This window comes from Apus apus, chromosome 7, assembly GCF_020740795.1.
Source record: "Apus apus isolate bApuApu2 chromosome 7, bApuApu2.pri.cur, whole genome shotgun sequence".
Classification (NCBI taxonomy): domain Eukaryota; kingdom Metazoa; phylum Chordata; class Aves; order Apodiformes; family Apodidae; genus Apus; species Apus apus.
In genome coordinates this window covers 11373561-11388907 of record NC_067288.1, presented here as the reverse complement: position 1 = coordinate 11388907, position 15347 = coordinate 11373561, and the positions used below count along the sequence as shown (strand labels likewise).

General features: G+C 34.9%; 1 protein-coding gene across 3 annotated transcripts in view; it reads right to left on the bottom strand.

Annotated features, from left to right (window-relative positions):
• COL11A1 (collagen type XI alpha 1 chain) overlaps positions 1–15347 on the bottom strand; it is a 135314-nt gene that overhangs the window by 105644 nt on the left and 14323 nt on the right. For all 3 annotated transcript variants that reach the window (XM_051625101.1, XM_051625100.1, XM_051625099.1), the window contains exons 2-4: positions 13298–13465; positions 10640–10853; positions 7958–8120 (exon numbers count right to left, since the gene is read on the bottom strand). In XM_051625101.1, the coding sequence (XP_051481061.1) occupies positions 7958–8120; positions 10640–10853; positions 13298–13465 (545 nt within the window). The remainder of the gene's footprint in view (positions 1–7957; positions 8121–10639; positions 10854–13297; positions 13466–15347) is intronic.

Below are 15347 nucleotides of genomic sequence, written 5' to 3'. Positions count from 1 at the left end.
GGTTGAAATAGACCCTAAGTGGTTGTAAAAGTCATCACACCACTCACAAAGTCTGTGCATAGTGGAGTAATTAATCTTAACATGGAATTAAAATAAAGTCTATGAATGTTTTAATTTATCTCTGTTTGCACATAATGAAAATCAGAGGCTTTTGAATCAGCTCTACAGTTACATGAAAAAAGCCTGTAAATCATAAAACATCTTGCCCACCAGTTATGCCCAGCATGGAAACACTGCACAGAAGGATTACTTTGGTAGCATTGTCTTAAAAGGTACCAGATACTCTACTCTGCAGAATCATCTAAGACTATTAAAAGGAGTTAATTATATCTGGGGAAACGTTCATTTCTTTGTGGCATGCCACAGCAAACATGGAGAACCAGGCTACAGAGCTACTAAAGGAATACGCTCAGTTAGCTGAATGCCTACCTACTGAAACAGCTGCACAGACATGCAGTCAAGCTAATTGTTCTACAACCAGGAACAACCCAGCTAAGAACAAGTGTGTGGTGAATTCAGTCCTTGAAAATGCCTCTGTGAATCTCACAGACGTTCCACAATGATATTGTAGAATAAGAAAGTATCTGTTGAAACATATTTCTCTAAGTAGTAATGCACAAAGTGGGGTTTATCTGCACTGAAAGCATAGCCTCTTGATTTGAAAACAGATTCCAACACTGAAAATGTACAGCATTGACTAAATAACAAAAAAAGAAAAAAGAGAACCAATTTGCAAGAAAGCAGTAGAATACCAAGTTCTCTTTTGAAATTTACTGACTTAGTTTTGATGCAATTATTGCTTTAGTTAGCCTCACAGTAGTAATCATTATATTTGATTCCAGGTATTTAGAGGCTTTCTTAAATTCCACAGCAGAAATTGTGGTAAGGAAAACCGCTAGTTAGGTATAGTGTCAGGTTTTCTCAATTACATAAATCATTTCAGGTCCAATGTAAATGATGTAAATAATTGTTCAGGGAATAGCAGGTAAACATTACATGAGAAGCTCTGCAGGAGCTCTTCACAGAAATAAACTTCACTAATTAATAAAAACTTCTTAAAAAATTTAACATTTCAATTAATAGTTGCACAAATGGGAAGCTACATAACAATGTGACTGGACCAGAGTTGAGAACTCAAGTTGCAGTTTCTTATTGTAAAATAATCAGATTTTCTAGAGTTATTTCATTGGGAGAAAGCTTATTGCTCTTCCAGCTGGACAATAAATTGAAAAATAATACATCAATTACTTAAATACCTAATTTATATAGACATTCAGAAAGACTTTCCACAACTAGAGTGGGAGGGTTAGCATTAGCAAAATGGTATCCTTCTGATTCATATTCTGGATAAAATTAGTACCTCTTATGTGCTTATAATTAGATTTTAAAGATGACTACCTAAAAGGTGACTTTTGTCACCATCATCACAAAACCAGTGCTAGACACTCTATCAGCTCAGGAGGACAATGTGAATATATTTCATTTTCATATGAAGGCTAAAGCCTAAGAATTACAGAGCAGACTTCAGTAAATCAGCAGAAACGCCAACCTGTGTGTATCTGCCAACTTTATCTAATTAGGTATGTGACAGTACAACCATAGACTCCAAAGAACGAAAGTCTAGACAGTCTGTATATTATTACTATAGAATTCAGAAAAACCTGCTGCAGAAATCATTTAATCTCCCCGCAAAGATTTGAAGGATTGAAGAATTCCAGGGGCCTTTATTACAATATTCCATAACCCAGTCCATTGCGTAATATAGCTAGAGAAAGACATTTAGAGCTTGCCAGACTGCAGCACTGTAAAAACAATAAATTGTGAAAGCAGAATCTGTACAGGTCAAAGTTTCCATATAAGTCAATTTCTTCCTTATTCTTTGAGACTCCATGATTATAGTAGTATATATTCAGCTGGGTTAAGAAATAGGTTATCTACCAGTTACGATTTTTAGCCTTCAAAGCATAGCTGTTCACAGACCAAAGTCTACTGTAATTCTTGGCTGAGAGATTAGATTGCATTAGATACCTCTGTATGCACAACACACACAGGCAGACATGCACACACATGTGACCAGGCATCCTATTGTCTTGATAAAAGACCTGCAAGTCTGTCACATTGTCATTCGTCTTTGAAACCTCATTCACAGCTGTTCTTTAAAACTTAAATATATCACATTATTAAATTAGGTGATAATAAATCTTATCTGTAAAATTTGCCGGAGCTGATGTAACAGGCAGCTTTTGTTGAGCTCAGGATGATAATTTTAAATGTAATCACAGTTTAGCTAAAAAAACATTCCTTAGTTTCATGGGACTATTTCTTGAAAATGAAGTTGAACTCCCAATGTATTACCAGAGCTTTGCTTTCTTCTTTTCCCCTCTTCCTACTTTCAAATATAAGAAAGGGGAACACAGAAAACAGAATTATTTAATTTTGTTTGTTCATCATAAGTTCAGAAATACTGCAAAAAATCCCACTATACTTTTAGATAAATTTTAAATAAATAAATAAATAGAACTAAGCAAATAGAAAGTTTTTGTAAAAAAAAAGCTGGTTTTTTACCTCTGAAATGGAAAAATTGTTTGCTTTGCTTTGATTTTTGGTTTTGGTTGGGTTTTTTTTTGGTTGGTTGTTTTTTTCCCTCCCAGTGCTGGAAGTTGGCCACTTCTGTGGTGTTGACGGTTAGAAGGTTGTTTCTGAATATTTTTTCCTGGAACCTATTGCATTTTTTGTTTCTGTCCCATTTATTTTAAACATTACTTTTTAGTCTAACTGATGCTAAACATTCAGTGGGTCACTAGCAATTACTAAAGGTGAAATATCATGGGAACCGTTTTGGATATGTTTACATTAGCTAGTAGTGCAGCTCAACAGAACAGTATGAAACAGAAGACACTGATGACACATCATTCACACTGTGTGCCTTTGGGGGATTTTTACTTTAGGCTAGCTTCCCTAATTCTACTTTAGCCATAAAAGCAATTTTGGTCAGTCGGTAAAAAGCTCTGCCTATTCTGCCACTGCTACCATATTCATGGAGTCTGGACACAGATGAATGACTTTTCTGCACTTGTACACTTGGACTTCCCATGCTTACAAATATGTGAAGAATGGTTACTCATCTGAAGGAATCTGAAAGTTAAATCATATTGCTGTCAAGGTGCTACAACTCTTCAACTGCTCACCCAGGCTATTTAAAAGAATCCTATGTTGTATGTAAGTGTATTAATGCTTCTTTCATTAAAACAGGTTAATGCATAGTATCAAAATCTAAAGCCTTTATTAACAAGAATTACTGCAATGATTTAATTTCATAAACTGTGTACAGTTAAAGATTTCATTGGCTTTAATTTAGAGTCAGGGTTTGTCTTGTCATACTTATTTACAACACAGTGGCTAAAAAACATTGTATTGGTCTGACGTGGGGAGTTTTGAAGGAAAAAAGTCTTTATCGGGAAATATCTGCATAAAAGTTCTGTTAGTTAGTAACTTATTATAAAATAGTTATAAAAAACTGCTGTGTTGTTCACACCAACAGTACTAAATGAGGAGTGACAAATCCCTAAAACTGGCAAAGAATAAAAAGATCCCTTCTATTTATCAAACATTTAAGCTATAAACATATTACAATGGATACAATTCAAAATTCTTTTACTAGGTGCCATGTACCAGTATCTGAATAATTCATTCTTTTTTAGTTTTAATTTTGGTATGCTATTGTATGCAGCAAGCACTGGCAAACCAGCCCTTCTTGTACCATGTATTTGAAAACACAAAAGAGATTCATTTCAAATGACACATGTAGAAGTTTGAGGTACATTGTGTCAGTCTCTCATAAACAAGCATTCACAAATTAGTCTCAGTAAGCAAGTGCTTAGCAGTGTAAATGAAGGTGTCATCATTTGGCAGATAGTAACAATACAGTTTCGGGACACCATACTTTTACGAAATATACATTCACAGTTTATAATGTGTTTCTGAAGCATTTGTATGCCACTGATGCTTAATGCTTGCTTACATTCAGTATCTTTCTTTGTAATATCACATTGATTTCCCTTTTAATTGGGCACAATATCAAAATCTCAGATTAGCTCTTACATTCAGCAATGAGCAGCAGGCAACTCTGAATTAGAATTTCCTCATATAAAACAAACCTCCCACAACTGGAAAATAGTTGAGGTAAATGTTTTCTTGCTTGTAAAGCAAAACCAGAAGAACTTTCTAAGAGGACTTCTAAAAAATGCCTCTCAGCTTTAGCACCAGTAGGTAAACTTACCAAGGAATACTATGTTTGTTGAATATACAAAAGTAGCAAATTTTGTAGTAATTTATTATGCTCTTACAGTACTAATAAGCCCTTGCCTTGTTTCAGTGGTGATCTACCTGATCTCTGGACACCCAGTATGCTTACTTACTCAGAAATTATTGATCATCAGCATAGGAAAGTTATGTCAAAGCAGCCATGTCAAACTGACTAAAATGTCTGCGTTTAATATTCCCCAGGGTACTATAATATATTGCTGTGTTAGCAACAGCCAGACTGCCAGAATCAGAACAAAGGTGAGATAACTGCCTAGAAAAAAGAGTTAATATTAGGAATTGATAAAAGAAAAAGACCTAGCCAAGAATATGATTTAATTAAATTTTGTTGTATTACAAATTTACAATAACACAATTATAAATAAAGATATTTGATCCACTGTGATATCACACTGTTTTAAAATAAGTGTGAAATAGTCTTCACAGGAGCAACATCTGTTCTAAGGATTCTAAAGTAATGGTCCATGTAAATATGTTAGATTAGTATGACTGAAGAAGTAATTCTTTTCTCCAAAGACACAATCAGGTTGTTGGGATTTTAGGATAATATCATGTAATAATATGTCTTTCTGACTCATGTGTGTATGCAAGAAATCATATAGGTGTAGACGTACTCTTTAAGGGAACAGGAACATAAGATGTATCTGATCATTCAGCGTTCATTCTGACAGTGCTGAACTGAACTTTAAATGGGAGTGAATTACCTTAATGATGCAACAGTTTTTGTGCACTTGTGTTGTGCTATATGAATGAGTTCAGGACCAAAAGAAACCCTGGCATCTTCAGCTAGTAGGTCACTGAAGTATAAGATTTCATTCTATTTATCTACAGCTTCATTATTTACATTCAGTTTGAGGAGAGTGAAGAGTGCTTCACAGTTCCTGTGATCAAATAATTGGCTTACTCTGACTAAAACAATCATTATTACCCAAGATAAAAGAGCCTTTGTGATACATGGATACAATATGTTGCAAATTCCAACAGGTCACTATATGCTTCCGTATTTCTTTTCATGTGCTTCCTACATGTAAGCTAATAAAGGCATCTAAAGTCATATGGAAAGTCTGTCTCATACAGTTTTAAGTCCTAAACTCTTAAATTTAATGTCATGACTAAATAAGTTCATTTCTGGAATTTCCTGCACATAGAATAAGCCACAGTGTGTTATGTGTTTCTTCAGAGCCTATTGCAGTTGTGAACACAGCAGGGTTCACAACACAGAAATACTACCAAGGAGATAGGACAAGGAGTAATGGAAGCAAATTGGAGCATAGGAGGTTCAAGGTGGATATCAGAAATTTTTTTTTTACTGTGAGAGTTACAGAGCACTGGAACAGGCTGCCCAGAGAGGTTGTGGAGTCTCCTTCGCTGGAGACATAAAAAACCCGCCTGGACGCCTTCCTGTGTGATATACTCTAGGTGACCCTGCTCTGGCAGGGGGGTTGGACTAGATGATCTTTCGAGGTCCCTTCCAACCCCTAGGATTCTATGATTCTATGATTCTATGAGAGCCATGGAACCACCAAACATGACTGTCCTACCACAAATGAGACAAACAGAATATTTAAGACACAACCAGGAGACTCTCAAGTTAAGAGACAAATTTCAGGGAACAGTCCAAAACTTTAGGAATTGTAGCAGCAGTAGCTAAAGGATGTGTAAGGTCTTGTTAATTAAACAAAAAGAATTATGTTTAAAGAGTAGAAAAACAAGAGAAAAACTCAAAAGTAACAAGACTATGAGGGCCATTCTAATTGCCTATTTTCTATACACGCATCTCTAGCTAAAGATTCAAATAACTGAACATAGGTATGAATGTACCCATGTTGGCTATACATTAAAAGGGAAAGCAGAAACCTATCCCAAAAGAAAAGACTGCAAACTTCTAATTTAACTAAGACTCCAGGCAAAATCTAAACCCTGAACAATTACAAAAGCCTTACAACAATGTGACTGATTTCTCTGAAAAAAAGCAAGAAAAAGGGATGCAATCAGTTAAGTAAGGAAACCTAATCACTGAAGGAATACTGAAATGTGCAGTGATGTTACAAATAGTAGAAATGTTGCTGTTCATGTTGAATGTTAAGATTCAGCCTGATTTCTTTGCATTTTCAAAAAAGGGCAACAAAGCTGGTACAGGGACTTTAGCACAGGTCTGATAGGGAGTAGCTGAGGGAATTGGGGTTGTTTAGTCTGGAAAAAAGGAGGCTGAGGGAAGACCTTATAGCTCTCTACAACTACCTGAAATTGCACTGAGTATAACAAACCAAACATCAGTGTTTAGTTATTATGCACTTCCCTCTCTGGCAACTTTCAAAATGGTTACAAAACAAGCCAGGGCCTGCTGCTTTAGCTTTTATTACAATCTAAAATCACTTGTAAAATACTAACAAAATATCAGTTTTCCTACTTTTATTGTGCTTTTTTTTCTGAATTATATTTACTTAAGTATATTAACATTGCACATATTTTGACAATTTATTGCCAAATACACATCTTGTGGAACTTGGTTTCTGACCTAAGAAAGAAAGACAAATGAAAACTGAAAGTAATTCTCTCAAGTGGAGACCAAAAATCCTTGTCTCACACCAGATAAGGCATCTGTGGAATTCCTCTTCAAATGGAAAATAATGTCTTTCAGATGTGCAAACTGTATTAGAGACTACAGGTAAATGAGGCTGTGAATGCCAAACATACCATACTGGTTGACCCATTAAATCATCCCCAGAACTTTACCCATTCAAAAGTCTCATGTTTCGTCATGTCCATGGAAATTAAAGATAACAATGCCATAGTTTTACACTCAAAATTCATATTGATACCTCTGCAGCTTCTTAAGCATATACTCTGCTTAAAGCTAGGATTGCAACTCTGGACATTAATGGAATGCAAATATTCTGTATATGAACTTAACTGTATTTTCTTATTTTTCAGTTTTAATTTGAATTTGACATTTTTTACTCTTGTATAACAATATTATAAAAGACACTTAATCACATAGATTTAAAGAAGCTTCATTTTTAGCCTGAAAAAATAATTGTTGACATAAAGATTCTACCTAGAAAGGCCTCATGATTGGCAGACACATACTTCCTTAGACACATTTTACCCTTCCTATATGTACTTCTTGGCAAGTAAATGATGGAAACATATATGTCCTTATTGCCAAGGTATGTTCCAGTTACTGGAAAGAGTAGTAAGTGGGATAAACAATATAAGGGATTCAAGTTACACAGAAAACTTTCCAGATCCTTCTCCCCCTCTCTCAAATAGTTAGCAAGCACAAATTTCTGTAAATGTTTAAGAAAGACACAACTACAATTATTCAGTATCCTACTATTCAACTTTCCCAGTTTAATTCTCCTAAAGATCTCAGGTATCTCAATATTAGGCAGAAAGACAAAAAAAGCAAGCCCCTTCCAATACAACATAATCTAAAGAACAGAAAAATGTCATGCCTTCCAATAATAGAGACACTTGCCTGTTTGACTTCTTTTATTTCAGTCTATCTTAAGTTGTATAAATCTAATTTTCTACATTTTACCAGTTTTTGCTCTAAAAAAATTATTCTGTTTTGCATTAAGCACTTAACACAAAAATCACTGAATTCTATTTGTTCAGTATTGATTTTTACCTCAAAAACTTCTTCATCCAGAATCCTGGTTCCAAAGACAGTTATGCCATTGGTGTCCACAACTGTTTTGTCACTTCTTTCAAGTTTTTTTGTAGTTTTTTTGTTACAGTCAACAATCATTGTAACACTTTTTTTCTCCACACTAATAGCTACTCGATGCCACCTGTTAAAAAAAGCAACACGTAATTCTAATGTAATTTAAGTTTTTTAAACCAGGTCATTGTTTTCTTACTGAGACAGTTTATTGTAGATTGTGCACCAATCCGGTCACAAATAAAATTTGAAATCTCTCCTTTTATTTCCTTCTTTCATTTGCGCACAAATGTTTACTGTGTTTTGACTTGGGGTTGGACTTGATGGTCTCCAGAGGTCCCTTCCAAGCCCTAATATTTTATGATTCTGTTACTATTCATGATATAACTTCTGTCCCTGAGTTAAAAGGAATCAGATCCATAGCTCATTGTGAACATCCCATATAAGATGAAGCTCAAGCCAAAGTTCTCTGAAGCTTTTGCCCAGAGAACATTAGTAAACTCAAATTAGGAGTGCATTGTTTAGACTTTATTAGATTGAACAATGTGACAGCATATTTTATTTTTACACATGTGCTCAATTTTCCAAATTACTTAAGAAATTACTTGTGCAAATATGTTTAATCCAGCAGCTTATTCTTTGTTATTTGCATTTTACTATTTGTTCTCTGTGATCAATTACCAAAATTCTTACCATGTTCTTTTGTTTATTTGAGTGTATCCCATAGCTATAGAGGTTTTTAAAAGATGTACAACAGTTCCAACAAAGATGCCTTTCCAGATACATATACTTAAAAATATTTGCCGATATTCCTGAAATAATAGCTTTGCCTACAGAGATATTCACCAAAAAAGTGAAGTGATCCTGCATACTGACAAATTATTTTAAAGTCATTTGAGAATAAAGTTTTGTACAATTTGCCCAACTGTACAATGTTCTTTTTGAAACTTTATTATCATGACAGTCCACATAATTTAGTGAGCCTGTCTGCTATGGCAACTAAAATATCTAACAGCAAGAGCAAGCCACTCTGTAATCTAACATGGAACAAAACATCAAAGATTCTTTGATAGACGAGGGCAAAAAGTGTCAAAGTATGACATATTAGTGACTGGTAAGAGGAAGGCTGGAATAAAATTATTTTAGTTGGCATTTGTGGCATTAAGATTGTCTAAATCAGAGAGACAGCTTAGATCATTGTTACAAAGAGCTTCTGTATATCAAAAGGAACACCTCAGAGCTAATGGAATCTGACTGCTAAACAGTATCCCTGAGACAGAACTCTAATTCCATGTTTTCTCTGGAACGTGGTTGAACATTATCATTATAAAAGCAAACTGTCCATGCATCCTCAGGCACATTACACTGTTTACACTTTTTAAATATAACTCATTTTGAGATGAAGATTGTTGTCCTAAATCCTTTGTAAAATAGCTGAGTCTGAATAAAATTGTTGGTCTATCTTTTGAAAGCATGTAGAAGATGAAAGCATGAAAACAAAGCTTATTGTGGATAGGACTGACTCTGATTTAGAAGTCAGATAATCTCAGTGCAGAAAATTGTATCAAACCAATTTAATTTGGTTTCTTCATTTTTATCAGTTTCTCAACATTTAGGGTGCAATTCTGAAATCCATGTCAAAGCTTTGTTATTTAGGGGAAGTAAATGGTGGGGGGGGGAAGTTTACTTCTTTATTTTATTGCTTCTTTTGCTATGGAAATGCATCAGGTTTAGTTTTCATGGATATATTTCCATTCTCTGGTAATTCAAGGGCTAGAAAACAATTGATTTTTTTTTTCTTTTTATCCTTAATTGCTTTATAAACATATTTCATTGTAGCTGCATTTTTGCCCTTCCTTTTCTAGTCATTTGTTTTCTTTTTTAAAAATAAAATTTCATTCTCTGTATCTCTGAAGACTGTGGCTGCTTTCGGTGAACTAGAGCAAAATAAATAAAAAGCCTTTGAAAGAATGGATGTTCACTTATAAGCACTAGAATAACACTCCCAGAGAATGATTGTGTGCCTATAATGGGAACCTAGGTTCAAAAAATTAACAATTGCATTAATAACCAAGTAGGTGTTTCCGATTAATTGCCTTTATTGAGGGTGCTGTATAAATCCTTGCAGCACTTCAGATTAATTGTCCGGCTTATTATTCCCTGATTCCTTATATGTAAGCATCTCAAACCATCTTATTTATCTGCTGTTTGGGTTCAGGATAGGAAGGAAAACATTCTATGCTGTCTTGTCAACTCACCTTCACTCTGCCTATCACCTTCATATAGACAAGACAGCCCTTCTACTGAGACTATTCTCTGAGTCTTTTTGAAAACAGTTTCTTGCTGTATTGCAGAGAAAGCATCTTCATAGCTTTAGTTTTGGTGCATTTAACTTCTATGACTATTTCTTCTCTCTTGATTTATAGAAATGACAAATAAGAAAGGTGGTTTGGCTTCATCTGCAGCTCTATACACCATTAGAAGCTGGAACTGTATTCTGCTGCAAAGGTTCTCTGATTTTGTACCACAGCAATCCATCTAATTGGAAACTGTATTACTGATTTATTTAAATATTTAAATATGTAAAAACCATAATCACCAATATAGTTGTCTGTGATATTAATTTTTGCCTTAAAATTTTACACTTACTTGCCATCAGCAATGTTGACTGTTCTGAAAAGAGGATAATCTTCTGGGGCAGGTTTTCCATTTTGGTCTTCAAACAGGAAGACAGGTGATCTACCAACTTCAACACCTACTTGCTGAATTCCTTGCTCGTTGTAGATAGACAGAAGGAAGGACTGGATACCCTTTTTAGGTTTTACTGTCATTAATATTGAAAAATCTTCTGGAAAATCTCCACCTGTAAACAGAGTGATGTACACAGTTATAAATTCAGAAAAGATAAAACCATTTTTTAAAGGTTTACATTTTTCCATAAGCACAGAGGATCCTGCATACAAATTGTTGGGGTTTTTAATTCTCAAAAATGAATGCAAAATATATTCACTGATGCTTTTCCTTGAGGTAGAGACTATCAGTCATTGTTTCAGCTTTTACAATTAAAAAGAAACAAAATTAAAAGTGGATATAGCTTGTTTATAAAAGAAGGACTGAGGTTTGTACTCAGTACTGCTCCTGTTGAATCTGGTGGCAAATCTGCATTTTGCTTGATGTGAAAATCTGTTAGGCTTAATTACAAATCAAGTTTAAGATTGAGATTCTAAAATTCAGAATATACATTGGATTCATGTGGCTTCAGTTGCAATTTGACATGGAAGAAATAGAGGGATTAGAATCTAATAATAATGTTGGTAATAAATGGTAATAACTTTGTGTGCAGGAGAGCAGGTAAAATGTTCTTAAAGATTTTAATAATATAATACAATATGTTTTAATAAAATAGTATGTTACATTTTAAAATTAATAGAAGCATGTAAGACTTCAACATCAAAAGTTGGTTTGGGAATGGCTTCTTCCCATGGAGAAAATATAAGGTTGTTTCCAAGACAGGTCTTGAGGGAAATCTCTTTCAGGATTCTGCAGAGTCTTCCACGAAGACAAGCTATTCATGGCATTAACTCTTTAGTTACAATGTGAAAACAAAATCTTCATTGCTTTTTGAACAACATATTAGTCTTCCAAGCCAGATCTTATGCTCACTATATTGTCTACTGCAATGTTGTTTTATGTACTTTCTACCATCTTTTTAACTAGTTTTGTAGAAGCATGTTGAAACACTGTAGTAATATAGACCACTTTAGGGGCTTGTTTTGACATCTTATTTTGAAGGGATCAAAGCTCAATAAATAGGAAGCATTTAATTTACTCTGTTGAGCCTTTGGTCAAGCTTTTTAATGACAAAGCAAAGTTACTAGATCACAAATTAAATTAAACTGTACATTATACCTTTTAATGTCAGAGTAATAGATGACAAAAAAAAAGGAGAAGAGAGAAAAGAGGTAACTGTCAACAAAGGCCAGATAAATTATTTGTCCTGTCCACACTGTTAATCTTAAAGATATGTTAAAAATGCTTGAGGCAGGTGACACTAATTCAGCTAGTCTGGGCATGTCTGGGCATGTTCTCTTCAAACAGAAAGCATCCTACAAAAATAATCTGGGGGCTTTCTAAGAAAGGTGACTGAAAATTAGTCATGTGCCTCAGTTTGGTAGTTTCTATTATCATTGCTATGACATAATATTACCAGATGTTTTATCTTGCACCTACATTGTGTAATTAGAAATAGATTTCTGCCAAACACAGTTTTGATTGAAACAGAAAAAAAAAAAATACATTTTAACATATAAAACTTTATGTACTGCTTTGTATTTATAGTTCTTGGACACATATCTGGAATAGTTATCAATTACTTGTTATCAATTTCTTGTTCATTGACATGGTTCTATTTCAAAAATAACAAAAATAACAATAACAATTGGAGGGCAAAATCACTAGATAAATCTTTGTATACATCTGGGTTGCCATTCCTGTCATTCCTATATGCTTTTGTAAAAGGTAAGTAGGAGCATATAAAAAAAATGTACAAGAAAAATCTAAGCAGTTATCTTTACAATTATATAATGCCTTCCAGTCTGTGAAATCAGTGACAATTATATTCTGGGAAGCTGGTAAATAGTATTACATCCATTTTTAAAAGATGGAGATATTGATTCTCCTATCTTTTCCCATTCATAGCTCCCTTTGAGCAACAGCAGCTAAAAGATACCTATACTTCCTGATGAGTTATAGCACTTGGTCACAACTTGCTCTTGTTCTGGATACCTTTTGTAGTCTTTCCACTGCTATAAAGCACTAAGAAAAAGGGACATGATCACTTAAGCATCTTTAAGAATAATGTCTGAAAAAGAACAACTTCCTGTGGTGGGGTAAAGATGCCTACCTTGCAAGATTCAAAAGGAAGCAATTACCACAATCACCTTCAAAAAAATTGTTTCTAGGTTCTTTACAGAAGTAGAGGATAGCATGACATTTTCCTGTATTAAGCAAAGTTGGTTTCCTGTATTAAGCAAAGGTGGCTTTTTTATACTGTGAATGAACAATGCTTTTTATTTGTCTCCTGCAAACAGAAGTGTTGCAACAGATTGGTAATATCAAGCAAACTCATTCCAGTTGTAAAGCAGAGACTGAAAGCATTACTAAGAATAGTACCCAAATTAAGGCAGTCAAAGGCTATTGAAATTTAGATGTCAGCCAACAACATGGACTACATGCTGTGCTTAGGACACCATAAGGGCATAGGCAGTATGATAATTTACCCAAGTAACACCTTTCTGACTATCTTACCTGGGTACAGCTGCTTTGTTGGGGCACTCAGCTGTGCAGCTTTTGAAACTCTGTAGGCGACATCTGATCCTTTTGAATCCCTTCGGTTTGTGCAAAATCCTGCTATTCTTGATACTCCTTCTGGTGAATTGTGAAATTCTAATGCTTTTAGCACATCAACAGGTTCAGCTGACAAAGGAGAAAAAAAAAAAATCAAAAAGAATTGCATCCCAAACCATCCTGCATCTCTACAGTATGTACCCTCTTAAAAGCGTATTAATTTCATTGCAAAGGAGTATCTGTAACCATAGCAGTAGCAGCATCCTATTTTGATTTATCAATGATTACTCCTACACCTGAATATTATTTTTAAAGAATTATTGATTTTTCAATATATAAATTAATTCTCAGATGTAATTGTTATGATCAAATTTTCAAACTGCTGAACTACACACTGAAAATCACTATTTCCCAAACACAAAGAAACTTGGTGATTGAAACTTGCAGCATATTATTATAATGAGTGATTTCTAAGAAGCAGAACTGATGTTAAAAGTTTGCACAAAAGTTTCAGAAGTATTCAGTTGCTGATAATCTGCTATCAGAAACTCATCTGAGTGCTTTCTCAGACACAGTGATAAGGAAGAAGCTAATTTCATTTCTCCTCCTGTTAGAGAAAGAAATATGTACCTGCTTTGCTTGCATGGAGTGAATGGACTGAATCACAGTCTTTCATTATTTCCAAATTAAATTCAAAAAGAATAATTTTGTACTTTAGAATCCAAGTACAACCAGGTTCCATTCATGTTCAGTGTCTAACAATTTAAAGCTGAAATACAGACCTGCTACTGCACTGATATCAATAGAAAATTATTTTTGTCTATACATACACATACATAGGTTAAGCCTATCCTAGAATAACAACAGGTACAGTCTTTTAAAAATAATCTGACTTTTTTTCAGCCTAGAATGCACAAGCCTTCTTTTGTATTAAAATATATTCACAAGAAAATACTTGTGAGATTCTTTAATTTTTGTTCAGATTATGCAACATCTGATATTCTTTTTCCATCAGATTGTATTATCAAACATTAATCCAGCACCTAATGTTTGTTACAAACTATTTACATTTTTAATTACTCTTACAGTATATACCTGAATTTACTTGAAATCTACTTATTCTGCAGATTTTAAAAAAATATATTTTAAAATATTATAGAATGGTTTAGGTTGGAAGGGACCTTAAAAATTCTCTAGTTCCAAACCCCCTGTGTGGGCAGAGACACCTCCCACTAGACCATGTTGCTCCAAGCCCCATCCAACCTGGCCTTGAACACCTCACGGCAGGAGGAATCCACATCTTCCTTGGGCAACCTATTCCAGTGTTTCACTACCCTCACACTGAAGAATTTCTTCCAATTTATAACCTAAATTTACTCTCTTTCAGTTTAAAACCATTACACCTTGAGCTATGGTTATAAGCCCTTTTAAAAAGTCCTCAGCTTTCCTGTGGCCTCTTCAGGCACTGGAAGGCCACTATAAGGTCTCCCCAGAGTCCTCTCTTCTTCAGGCTGAACAACCACAACTGTCAGCCTGTGCTTCATAGGAGAGGTGCTCCAGCCCTCTGATCATCTCGGGATTCACTCCAAGAGCTCCATGTCCGTCTTGTGTTGGGAACTCTAGAACTGGACACAGTACTCTGGGTGAGGTCTCACAAGAGTGGAGTAGAGAGGGAGAATCACCTCCTTTGACCTGCTGGCCATGCTTCTTTCGATGCAGCCCAGGACATGGCTGGCTTTCCAGGCTGCAAGTGCACATTTCCAGCTCTTGTTAAGCTTTTCATCAACCAACACCCCCAGGTTCTTCTCCTCAAGGCTGTTCTCAAACCATTCTCTGCCCAAACTGTAACTGTGCTTGGGATTGTCCCGGCCCAGGTGGATTTGATCTTATTGAACTTCATGAGCCTGGCATGAGCCCACCTCTCAAGCCTGTCAAAGGCCCCTCTGGATGGCATCCCTTCACTCCAGCATGTCAACCACACCATAAAGCTTGGTGTTATCAGCAAACCTGC